At 69.2% G+C, this 12538-nt stretch overlaps 1 protein-coding gene across 1 annotated transcript; it reads left to right on the plus strand.

Moving 5' to 3' along the window:
- Positions 1 to 122: 122 nt before the first annotated feature.
- ADAM8 (ADAM metallopeptidase domain 8) lies at positions 123 to 12080 on the plus strand. The gene is given in 26 exon segments (XM_077877095.1): positions 123 to 548; positions 745 to 1966; positions 2750 to 2853; positions 3548 to 3624; positions 3788 to 3866; positions 3958 to 4034; positions 4344 to 4527; positions 4856 to 4918; positions 5035 to 5103; positions 5204 to 5373; positions 6045 to 6126; positions 6277 to 6428; positions 6509 to 6686; positions 6818 to 6907; positions 7024 to 7213; positions 7313 to 7372; positions 7705 to 7790; positions 7792 to 7899; positions 8323 to 8400; positions 9012 to 9096; positions 9275 to 9383; positions 9801 to 9960; positions 10369 to 10434; positions 10631 to 10681; positions 11413 to 11490; positions 11722 to 12080. Coding segments are annotated over 25 exon segments (2490 nt in total). The 5' UTR covers positions 123 to 548; positions 745 to 1923; the 3' UTR covers positions 11773 to 12080.
- Positions 12081 to 12538: the final 458 nt, after the last annotated feature.

Below are 12538 nucleotides of genomic sequence, written 5' to 3' on the forward strand. Positions count from 1 at the left end.
GCAATACGAAGATCCGCACAGGGTACAGGATTCAGGTGTCCAGGTGTCCGCACCTGGCCGGACACTGTCCTGGGCTCCTGGGCTCCAGCACTAGGGGGCAGCCCGGTCCTCGAGCTGTCGCCGGCCCCGGCCGCATGAGTCCCGAGGAGCGCCCAAGGTGGTGGCTGGGACCTGACCCCATCCTGCCCCACAGCTGGGACCCCCCTGCTCTGGTGCTCCCGCCATGCTGCCCACCTGCCAGAGGTCCTGTGTCACTGTCCCAGTTCAGCTCTGACCACCTGTTTGGGGGTGGGGGAGTCCTGGCAGGCAAGGAGGAATGAGAAGCAGCTTCTTGGAGGCTGGGTCCCCCCTCATGGCAGGGGTGTGGGCACCTGCAGCCTGGCCGCAGCTCCCCCTGCAAGCCAGACTGCTTCCTCTTCCAATCTGCAGCGTGCCCGGGGGTGGCCTGTGGGCTGAAGGCGCAGAGCCCCGACGTGCAAACCTCGCACTGAGAGCAGAGCAGCCCCTGGCTCTCGGCTTGGGGCAAGCCTGGTGCCTGGGAGCTGCAGGTGGGGAGGGCGGGAAGGGGGACGAGGCGTGTTCTGTGGGCTGTGTGGGGTCCTGCGTCCTGGGAGGAGGCCGTGCTGCTCCTGGCTGTTGGTGTCAGCTGCACGTGGCGGCCTGGTCAGCTGCCTGGGGCGCTGGTGCATCCACAGCGGCTTTGGGTTTTGCTGATACAGGGCTTTGCCTTTGACTTTTTCTTAGATAATTGCGACAGACAAGGAAGGAAATGAGATCAAGATCACTGGAAAGGCGGGGGCTCCCATACCTTGTTGGAAAGGGGAAGTGGTGTGTCAGCGCCGGGAGGGCCCATGCGTCCAGACCGCCTCTAGCCTGTCACCTTGCTCGGGCTGCTCAAAGTCTGCAAGCCCCTCCTGCCTTTTTTTTTATGCGATTTGCTTTGGGGGAAATGCCGGTCTGCTAAACTTTGACCTCTGGCCAGCACACGCTCACACCTGATGTGCCGTCACCCCAGGGAGCGTGTCCAGAGCACGGCTTGGGCGCCTCGCACCGTGGAGATTCAGCTTTAGGAGGTCAGGGAGCCCAGGTGACAGGGACCCACCAGAGAAGCCAGGGTGCGCGGCAGCTGCCTTCCCGCAGGGCAGGAAGAGGCTCGGGGTGCTGTGTGAGCAGCTTTCTGTTCCCTTGGAAGTGAGGGCGCATCCGCACCTGAACACCCCCTGCGACCACCCACAGCCGCGCCCAAGCCCCTGGCGGCCACTGGGCCAGCAGGCCTGAGGGCGACCCTGTGCCTCCTCACCTGCATGGGGCAGGGCGCAGGCTTGCAAGGAGGGGCCGGGCTTAGTCTGTCCGCCACCCCGTCAGTTCATTCTATCCTCCCCCCACCCCGTGCTGGACGCCAGGCGCCGATCAGGAGTCCCCAGGGGCCCAGGAGGGACGCAGTGAACCCTGAGAGCGAGCCCCACCCCGTGGGCCCCAAGCCCCGCCCCTCCCGGCATCGGAGGGGCCGGTAAGCTGATAAGCTCTGGGCCGGGGGCTCGTCTCGGGGCGGGGCACCGAGGCCGGACCTAGTCCCCAGCACAGAGCCGCCTCCCGCCAGCACAGCGTCCCTGGAACCTGGATCCCACACACGGCGCTCAGGTCCTGTCCCGGCCCCGGATCCCCGCTGTGTGCCCGGAGCACGCCCCCGTCCTGGCCCCGGATCCCCGCGCTCCCCCCGGTCCCGGCCCCGGATCCCCACCGTGAGCCCGGAGCACGCTCACGTCCCAGCCCCGGAACCCCGCGCTCCTCCCGGTCCCGGCCGCGGATCCCCACCGTGAGCCCGGAGCGCTCACGTCCCGGCCCCGGATCCACGCCCCCCCCACCCCCCACCCCCCGTCTCGGCCCCGGATCCCCACCGTGCGCCCGGAGCGCGCCCGGGCCATGCGCCGCCTGGGGCTCCAGCTGCTCGCGCTGTGTCTGCAAGGTGAGTGCGGGCGAGGGGCCGGCGTCCTGGGCGCGGGCAGGTCCCCTGGCCTCCGGCACCCAGCTCTGGGTCAGCGGCGGGTGGGGCACGCAGCAGGGAGCCGTCACCGGCAGGGCCCAAGGTGGCAGACGGAACTTCAAAGGGGAACTGGGGAGAAGCCGCCTGGGGCATTTCTCCAGCGCTGGTCGGGTGGCGACTCCTCTCCCCCGGAACCTTGGGGTGACTGCCCCCTCCGCCCAGAGCCCCCAGCCTGGGGAGCAGTGACCTGAAGCTGGGGGCAGGCAGGAGAGGGAGGGAGAGGGGTGGTCTAGCCACGTGGGGACCCTCCTCGGTCCCGCGGCCGCTGCTGCCGGGAGCTTTCTGGGCTGGCTTCCGTGGCTCCCAGCTCCAGGCTGGAGGGGGCCCATTCTCCCGGGGTGGGCGGTGATGGTGGGAGACACTCCGGTTAACACCCTAAGAGAGACCAAGTAGAGTCTTGAGTCTCGCAGAGTGACTTGTGGAGGAAGCTCCAGCTCCGGTCCTCCCCCCACTCCCAGGCCTGTTTGTGGTGGGGTCCCCAGGAGCCCTGGATCCGGGCAGGCCCAGGGGCTCCTCAGGTGGGTGCAGTTACGGGGTACGCTGGGACGGGCAGGATGGCAAGACCTACCCCCGGGCCCCAGGAGGGTCAGCCTGAGGCCTGGGGGAGGAGCCGTCCGCGGCAGCCCGCTGAGCCCCACCTGGGGCAGGGGAGCCAGGTCTCCCGGGACGCCCCAGGAGGCCCGCTGAGCCCCTTCTCTCCTGCAGTGGCCGCCCCCAGGCCCCCCCTGCCCCATGTGGAGCAGTACGAGGTGGTGTGGCCCCGACGTCTGCCAGCGCCCCGAGCCCGCCGAGCCCTGCCCTCCCACCTGGTAGGTCTCCCCAGGATGCTGGCCTGGGGGCTCTGTCCTGGGTCCTCGGAGCCTGTGGTGCCGCTAAGCTCCCAGCCCCAGCCAGCGGTGAGGCGCCTCTGCCCCTCTCCCTCCACCCCCAGGCCTCCCCTCCCTGCATCCTGCCTCACCCTGCCCTCGGGAGGGGTTGGGCCCAGTTTCACTCTCTGGCTAGATTAGTCAAATTCCTCCTGTAGGGCCAGAGGGAATGGCTCACCCTGCCTGTGGGTGCTGACACACCTCGGGCTGGGATTCCCCAAGCCAGGTGGCCTGGGGCATTCCTGAAACCCACGTGGGTGTGGGTGCGTGAGGGACAGCACCGTCCTGACCTCAGCGTCTGGGGAAAGCTTTCTACTGCCCTGGGCCCTCGCCCCATCCTGTCCCAAGAGGTCACTGCCCTGGGGTGCTCCATCAGGCGCCTGCCCCCATCTCCTCTGCTACCTTGGATCAGGGCTGCCAGGGGGCGCCGTCTCCCCCTCCCCCTGCTCCCGGGGGAACGGGATCCTCGTGGTTACTTGTGTGCCCAGATGGGGAGACTGAGGTAGAGCTCCAGCCTGCCTGGCCCCAGCTTCCTAATACTAGCCCAACGCTGAACGCCCCCAGGGTTCCATGAGGGGCTTTCAGATCTCAGGGGGCAGGCCCCTCACGCTGGACCCCTCTCTGTGCCCTGGCTCAGGACCTGTACCCAGAGAGTGTGAGCTACGTCCTTGGGGCCCAAGAGCACACCTTCACCCTGCACTTGCGGAAGAACAGGTGAGTGGAGGGGTCGCAGCACCCCAGGCTGGTCCCACCCCTGCCCCCCAGCATCCTCAGGTCCTAGGCATGTGGCTCCCTGGCCCGGCCTCTCCTCCATGCCCGTGGCAGCTTCTGGGGGAGACAGGGGGGCCCAAGGCATCACAGTGGCTCTTTTTTCCAGGGACCTGGTGGGCTCGGGCTACACTGAGACCTACAGGGCTGCCAACGGCTCCCAGGTGGTGGAGCAGGTACAAAGGCAGGTATGAGCCCCGGGGCCGCCCTCCGGGAGGCGGGCAGAGGGGGACCCAGCTGTGCCCGCTCACACCCCCTCACGCCCCCTCCCTCCCGCAGGATCACTGCTTCTACCAGGGCCACGTGGAGGGCCAGCAGGACTCTGCCGCCAGCCTCAGCACCTGTGCGGGCCTCAGGTGGGTGCCGCACACCGGGGGAGGCCTGGCGCCCCCACCGCTCTAGAGAAGCTGGGGGGGTCAGGAGGGAGGAGGGCCCGGCTGGGCGTGGTGACCTTCCTGCCGCTGGCGTCACCATCGCTGGCACCTGGCACCAGTCGCTGGCGTCACAGGTCCCAGGCTGCAGGCTCCCTGGGCCGGATGCCCCTCCCCACCCTGCCGTGTGCCCCTCACCGACCCTCCCAGCGTGGGGGGAGCCCCCAGAGGAGCCCCCTGCCCTTGGGGCGGGCACACATGCTGACTCAGCCCCTGGCTCCCCTCTGCCCTCAGGGGCTTCTTCCGGGCTGGCTCCACCGTGCACCTCATCGAGCCGCTGGAGGGGGGCGGTGAAGAGGTGCAGCACGCGCTGTACCGAGCTGAGCACCTGCTGCAGAAGGCCGGGACCTGCGGGGTCAGCAACAGCAGCCTGGAGAAGGCCTTGGGGCCTCGGGTGTCAGCGGCCTTCCGGCCCCGGGTGAGGGCAGGCCCGGGCCCGCTTCCCCACCCCTGGGCACTGGGACCCCGCATCCCGACTGCCCCTGTGCCCGGCTCAGGGGGCTTCTACCTGCCGTCCCCAGTCCCACGGCCTGGGCGTCTCCGTGTGGTCCCTGTGGCCGATGGGCCTGGCTTCGCCGGCGGCTACAGAAGTCGCTCGTGAGCCCGTGCTGGAGCCTCTGGGTGGGCACCCCCAGTCCTGAGCAGGGTGCCCGCCACAGGACCCGAGCACAGGTCACTGTGTGAAAACCCGGCCCGGGCCAGGGGGACTGTGGCTGGGGCCGCTGACCAGTTTCTTGTGTCCCCAGAACTGGCCACTGGCCCGAGACACCCGCTACGTGGAGCTGTATGTGGTGGTGGACAGCACAGAGGTAGTGGGGGGCGGGGGGGGGGGTAGGCCATGGGGGCCAGGCCGTGGGGGGCAGGCCGTGGAGGGTGGGGGGGCAGGCCATGGGACACCGGCCCCTGAGGGTCCCCCGCCCTGCAGTTCCAGAAGCTGGGGAGCAGGGCCGCTGTGCGCAGCCGGGTGCTGGAGGTCGTGAACCACGTGGACAAGGTGGGCGCTGCTTCCCCCTCCCCGAGGGACGGGGCGGAGGGGGGTGTGGCAGGGGCTCCGCTGTCCCTGAGCCTGACCGCGCGCTCTCCCGCCCTCCCAGCTCTACCAGGAGCTCGATTTCCGGGTCTTCCTGGTGGGCCTGCAGATCTGGAACCATCGGGACGAGATTCATGTGAGCTCCAACCCCGACACCACCCTGGAGAACTTCCTCCGGTGGCGGGTGGAGAACCTGGTGGGGCGGCACCAGCACGACAACGCACAGCTCATCACGTACGTGGGCGGGGGGGGGGGGCACGGGGAGGTGCCTGGGCGCAGAGCGGAGGGCGCCCCCATCCCCGGCTCGGCAGTGGGGGGGCGGGGGCGGGGCGGGGCGTGGCCGGCAGTGGGCGGGGCGCCGGGCGGGGGCGGGGCAAGGTCGGCAGTGGGCGGGGCGCCGGGCGGGGCGGGGGCGGGGCAAAGGCCGGCAGTGGGCGGGGCATGGCCGGCAGTGGGCGGGACGCCGGGCGGGGGCGGGGCGGGGGCGGCAGTGGGCGGGGCGCCGGGCGGGGGCGGGGCAAGGTCGGCAGTGGGCGGGGCGCCGGGCGGGGCGTGGGCGGGGCAAGGCCGGCAGTGGGCGGGGCGTGGAGCAAGGCCGGCAGTGGGCGGGGCGCAGGGGGGCGGGGGCGGGGCGGGGGCGGCAGTGGGCGGGGCGCCCGGCGTGGGCGGGGCGTGGGCGGGGCAAGGCCGGCAGTGGGCGGGGCGTGGAGCAAGGCCGGCAGTGGGCGGGACGCCGGGCGGGGGCGGGGCAAGGTCGGCAGTGGGCGGGGCGCCGGGCGTGGGCGGGGCAAGGCCGGCAGTGGGCGGGGCGTGCTGGGTGCTCGGTGCCAGGCGCAGAGCCCAGACCCTAACCCAGGGAGGGAGGCAGTTTTCGGGGCGTCCACATTGGGGCACTGCTGTTTCAGGGGGGTCGACTTCACCGGGACCACCGTGGGACTGGCCAAGGTGTCGGCCATGTGCTCCCGGGACTCTGGGGCTGTGAACCAGGTGCGGAGGGGGTCTGGGCGAGGAGGGTCAGCGCACCTGCCTCCCCTGGAGGACGCGCTGATGCTTTAGGAGGTGTTGGGGGGCAGTGCCCAGCCCGGGTGGGGGCGGGCGGCGGGCGGGACGCATCAGCCCCCGCCGCCTCTCCCTTAGGACCACAGCCTAGGGAACCCCGTCGGCGTGGCGTCCACCATGGCCCACGAGATGGGCCACAACCTGGGCATGGACCACGATGACAACATTCAAGGCTGCTACTGCCCGGTGCCCCAGGAGGGCGGCGGCTGTGTCATGGCGGCCAGCATCGGGTGAGGCCAGGGGCTGTGCGCAGGGCGGGCTGCCTGGGCGCCCCCACCACCCCCTGACAGGCACCACCCTGCACCCCCAGCACCGAGTTCCCTAAGATGTTCAGCCACTGCAGCCGCACGGACCTGGAGGTTTTCATGGAGAAGCCGCGGACGGCCTGCCTGGCCAACGCCCCGGACCCCGACCGGCTGGTGGGCGACCCCGTGTGTGGGAACCGGTTTCTGGAGCGTGGGGAGCAGTGCGACTGCGGCCCGCCCCAGGTACAGGACGAGGGCGCCCGCCCATCTGCGTGCTCTGACCCCCGTAACCAGCCGCGGGGGCCTCTGGAGGGCGGTCCCGGGTCAGCCCGGAGCCCACTCCCATCTCTGCGGGGCCCTGCCCCACTCCCCAGGCCTGTCAGAACCCCTGCTGCAACGCCACCACCTGCCGGCTGGCTGCGGGGGCCGAGTGTGCGCAGGGCGCCTGCTGCCGTGAGTGCAGGGTGAGTGCCGCGCCCCCAGCCACGGGGTGAGGGGGCCGAGGACATGGCCCACAGCAGGGCAGGCGTGGGTCTGTGGGGGCCTGTGTTCCCCACGTGAGCTTTGCTCCGCTGCGCAGGTGACCCCTGCCGGTGAGCTGTGCCGCCCCACAAAGGATGCGTGTGACCTTGAGGAGTACTGTGATGGCCAGCAGCCAGCGTGCCCGGAGGACGTCTTCCAGGAGAATGGCACACCCTGCCCAGGAGGCTACTGCTACAACGGGGTCTGTCCCTCGCTGACCCAGAGGTGCCAGGACTTGTGGGGGACAGGTGAGGCCTGTGCGCTCCGGCCGTGGACCCGCAGGCCCGCAGGGGGCTGCAGGGGGCTGCGCGTCCCAAGCTGGGGGACTGACCTCCTGGCCCCCACAGGCTCCCGGGTTGCCATAGAGACATGCTATGCCTACAGACTCTCTCCAGGCTGCAAGGGCAGTTCCCTTCCTGACTCCAGGTAAGTGCTCATCTGTGGCTGGCTCCCCTGGGTCCAGGGCCACAGGCTGTCCCTGTGTGTGGGGCTGCCCAAGAGGCTGCCCTGAATCGGGGGGGAGCAGGGGCTCTCCAGGAGGTCCACCTGCCCCCAGAACCCCCAGGCCTGAGCATCTGCCCTCGTGGGAGGGAGGGTTGCATCCCTGGGGCTGGGCCTGGGGCAGGGATGCCCCTCAGCAGACCCTATAGCCTGTCCCAGGGCTCTGGGCCCCGTTTTGTGTAGCCCTCCGGGTCCTCCAAAGGGGGGGTCCACATGCCCCAGGCAGCAGACCCAGCAGGGCTGGTGGCATGGCATGCTTCTCTCCACAGAGTCAACAAGTGTGGCATCCTTTACTGTGAGGGAGGACAGAAGCCTCTGGAACGGGAGTTCCTGCGCCATCACCTTCCCCACAGGCACCTGCCAGGCTCTCGTCCTGGAGGGAGGTGCTCAGTATGAGCCAGTGCCTGAGGGCACCCGGTGCGGCGAGGACAGGGTGAGGACAGGGCATCGGCTGGCTGTGACCCAGACGTGGGCCTGGACGTGTCCTATGAGGCGGTCAGGCTGCTGGACCTCCAGGTCCTAGATGCACGTTCCTCGTGGGCGAGCCCCTCCTGGTCCAAGGGCCGTGCACACAGATTCCTCTATGTTCCCAGTAGAGACTCAGCAGGGGCGGGGGGGTGGGGGGCTCCGGAAACCCGCCCTTAGTTCCCGGGGTTGAAGACCCTTCTGCCCTGCATTCCACGCCCCTGGGCATGGCGGAGGCCAGGCCTCTGGCCCCGGGCACGGCGGTGGGCTGGCTGGCCAGCAGACGGAGCGGGGGACGGGCGGCCCTGGAGGCGGTGGCCATGGTCGGCTTCAGCTGCCAGTGGAGGTGGGTCTGGAACGTCTGCCTAAGGAGCCCCCTGCTGCCCCCCAGATTTGCTGGAAAGGACTCTGCCAGCAGCTGCAAGTTTACAGATCCAGGAACTGCTCCGCCCAGTGCAACAACCATGGGGTACGTGAGCCCGGGGACGTCCTGCCCCCCGCCCCCTGGGGCTGAAGGAGACTGGTGGGCCGGGCTGGAGGCGAGCCCAGGCTTGGCAGGGGCAGAGCCAGCGCCCTGGGGGCGTGCGAGAAGCCCAGCTGGGCCTGCTGGCTGGAACTGGGGGACTGGGCGTCCCCGGTGAGCACGGAGGCCCAGGGCAGTGGTGCCGGTGGACACATGGGCACAGGCTGCGCAGGCTTGAAACAATCTGGAACATGGACTAGCGCGATCAGCTCTTGATAACCGATAACTCGTGAGGTGATGCGGGGACAGTCGGCCCCTGAGAGCTCGGAACGGCAGGGGCTGGGGTGTGCCCTGCGGGCCTTACGTGCTCGCCTTGCCGTCAGCACCTTTGACGTAGCCCTTGGTTATGGCAGCCCCACGGGGGAGCCGGGTCTGTGCTCCATCGGCGGGGCCACAGCAGAGCCCCTCTCTGGCCTGGGGCCTGGCCTGCTGGGCCCTGGGCGGTGCAGCGGATGGGGTGTGGAGGTCCAGGGGGTAGGGGTGCCCCTCAGCAGACCCTACGGCCTGTCCCAGGGCCCCACCGGTCAGGCTGGGCCCTGACCCCCACTCACCCCCAGGTGTGCAACCACAAGGACGAGTGCCACTGCCACCCGGGCTGGGCGCCACCCTACTGCACAGAGCTGCTGCCGCAAAGGCACACAGGTGGGCCCGGCCGCCCTGGGGCCTTCATGCCTACACAGCCTGATGGGGTCCTCCCTCAGAGCACCGGGCAGGGTGGAGGACACCCTGTGCCCCCAGGCCCCTCGGGGCACTGCTAAGGATTTGGGTTTGCAGTCCTCGACTCGGGGCTCTCTGACACCTGGCCTCCCACACCGCACAGGGTCCAGGGACCTTCTGGTGGGCGTGCTGATGTTCGTGCTGCTGCTGGCTCTGGCGCTCCTGGTGGCCATGCTCCTCTACCGGAAGGGCTGGATCCCCAGCTGTAGGAGGTGAGTCGGCTGCGGGTTGCAAAATACCATCACGTGCAAGGAGCACTTCCCGTGCCCACACGGTTGGGAAATGCCCTGCTGCTGCGGGAGGATGAAGAGAGGCAGCCTCGGGGCCTCTGCCTCTCACTGAGCGGGGCGGGGCGCAGGTGACAAGCGCTGGTGACAGGCGCTGGTGACAGGCAGAGGTGGTGAACCCAGACAGAGCTCCTCCGTCCACACCCGAGTCGGTGCCAGAACACCTGGGAAGATGGGGGCTCTGCAGGAGCGGCTCTCCACCGCGCACGGTGGGCCGCCGCCTCGGAGCTGCCTCGGGACCTTGCCCCATCTTGCTGGTTGAGGGACACACATGGGAGCCCCTGAGTCCCTGGCCCAGAGCCCCAGGCCAGGACACACTGACCAGCTGTGCTTTCTCCCCAGGAGTGCAGTGCCCACAACTGCCAAGGGGCTGTCCAACCCTCTGTTCCACGAGGGGCAAGGCGTGCCGGCCAAGGGTGGGGCTCCGGGCCCCACCATCCACCCCTGCCAGCCTGCCAGGCCCATGGCCTCCGCGGCGACCCCTAAGCAGCCACACTTCGCTGTAAGCACAGCATCCCCGCTCCCTGGGCCATCCCTGGGCCATCCCGCCAGCAGCTTAGGGCTGCCCCAGGGAGGCAGAAGCAGGCTTTGGGGTGGACTGTCTGAGAACTCACAGGAGCCAGGGACAGGACGGGAGCTTGAACCTGGTCCGGAGGCTCTTGGCCTCTGCGGGGTCAGTCGGGAGGTGTTAAGACCCAGACGCCCTCTGTTGCTGCCCAGCACCTGAGCCCCCTCCACAAGGCTGAGGGAGGGTGTGTGGGGGTCGCACCTGGGCTGGGCCCTGCTGGGCAGTGGGGCGGGGCAGTGCATTGCACGCACTTTACTCTTCCTGGGAGGGAGGGAGCCTTGAGTCCCGAGCTGGGGGCGCTGCTCCCTGTGAGACCCAGGCTCTTTCCCCTGCTCCCCGCAGCCTTCAGCCACCTTGGGCAGCCCTGCCTTCACGGTTCCTGTGTACACCCGGCCGCCCCCACAGCAGGTGAGCCGCAGGGGGCCCGGCAGCCAGGCCATCGGGGGTTCCCAGTGGGTCTGAGGTGGGGAGTGCAGGGGCTGGGGGCTGGATGTGTTGAGCCGGGGACCCCAGGGCAGCAGCTGCCCCATCGGCTGGGCTGGTCGATGGTGCTAAAGAAACCCGGGTGCCCAGGGGGCCTGACTGCTCTCCTCCCTCCCACTAGCCCAGGCCTGCTCCTCCTGCCGCACCCCTCCCTGAGCTGAAGCCCAAGCAGGTGAGAAGCCTCGGCCACTTGGGAGACTCCCCCCACCCCTGCGCCTGGGCCCCTCTATGGCTGTGGGGCCCCTCCAGACCCTGCTGTGTGTGCGGCTCCTCCATCATGAAGTCCTCTGCTTCCCTTTGGGCCTGATTTCTAGAGATGCTTTGAGAGATGCTCAGCAGATGACTCCTTCCTCTGTGACCTCCAGGGTCTGCCTGTGTCTGGAGGCCCTAAACTCATTTTAGACGTACTGAAAAGCTGCAAAAATAGGGTTAGGAGGGACTTTGACAGGACAAATGGGGACCACGGGGCAGAAAGGGGTCTGGCCAATGAGTGGTGGTGGCAGTCAAGGCTACAAGGGAGCTGTGCACACCGAGGGCCTTCCCTGGGGCAGGGGTGGGGTGGCCAGTGCCCAGGAGTGGGCCTTCCCTGGCCCCCCCCCCCCCCCCCAAAGCCTGAAATACAAACATGCAAAGTTCAGTAGTTAATTCCTGGCTCTTGAACTTCCAAAGACCCACATTCTGGCCATTTAAGAGCTTTTCTTGGGAAACACTGGAGTGGGGCAGTGAGGTAGGTCGGGGGATAGGCCCCTGAATGGGGTTCGGTTCTGTCCCTGGCGCAGCCACGGGCTGGGGAGTGTGTTGGGGGCACCTTGTTGAGAAGCCTGCGGGGTGGCCAGGAGCAGAGCCTGTTCCAGACGCGGGTTGGCTTGAGACGGTGTCTGAGTGTCGTGGTCTGTCCTCCAGGTTGTGAAGACGACCTTACCACCCCCGGTGCCCCCCGTCAAGCCCAGGGCTGGAGCTGCCAACCCTGGTGCCTCGCAGGTAAGGCTCTCCCAGGGCGCTGGGTCTCCCGGGCTGACTGGGGGGTACCGGGGGTGGTAAGGTCGTCTTACCAGTGAGTGGGGGACACTCACCGTCCGCCAGCTTTAACATGGCCTCGCTGGGGACATGGGTGACACCTGTTGCTGAGCCGTGACCCACATTTCCAGAGGCTTTAAAGTGGCTCCTGGGAGCACATGCATGTTAGCATCACCGGCTCTCTCCTCCTCCCAGGGCGGGGGTCCTCCCAAGGTTGCTCTGAAGCCCCGGGTGCAGAGGAGGTGATGGGCCTGAGCCGGAGCTGCTGCGTCTGCTGAAGGGGCCTCGCCCGGCCTGGGCCCCCGCCCCGTCCCTGGGCAGGTCAGCCCGGAGAGGTGCTAACGGAAGAGCCGGGGCGGGACCGGCCGCGTCTCTGCTGCACCCCTACCCGGGACCCCGGCCGCGCCCCTGCTGCACCCCTACTCGGGACCCGGCCCTCCCTCCAGGGGCACCTGCGGCCAGGCTGAAACTGCATTGAAAAATATTTTCTGATTAAGTTATTGATCAAGTTCTAAGTAATGGGAGATTGTCATTAAATCGATGGAAGAGTGTGATGGAAGAGTGTGATGGAAGAGTGTGCTACACGGCGCGGAGCTCGAGCTCCTCAACTCGCTCCTTCCCGCCCGGGCTCGAGCAGGGCCCCTCCCCCGCCCGGAGGCCGCGGCCCCGGGGCCCGAGGGAACGGCTGGCGGTCCCGCCCCTTCCGGGCGCCGTCTCCCGGCAACGGCCCCAACAGCCCGGCCCGTCGCCCCGCCCCTTCCGGCTCCCGGGGCTCTGCGGGCGCCGTCTCCCGGCAACGGCCCCAACAGCCCGGCCCGTCGCCCCGCCCCTTCCGGCTCCCAGGGCTCTGCGGGCGCCGTCTCCCGGCAACGGCCCCAACAGCCCGGCCCGTCGCCCCGCCCCTTCCGGCTCCCGGGGCTCTGCGGGCGCCGTCTCCCGGCAACGGCCCCAACAGCCCGGCGCGTTCCATGCCGGGCTCCTCCAGGCTGAGCGCGCAGTCCCCGCCGCCGCC

This window comes from Canis aureus, chromosome 29, assembly GCF_053574225.1.
Source record: "Canis aureus isolate CA01 chromosome 29, VMU_Caureus_v.1.0, whole genome shotgun sequence".
In the NCBI taxonomy this organism is placed as follows: Eukaryota; Metazoa; Chordata; class Mammalia; order Carnivora; family Canidae; genus Canis; species Canis aureus.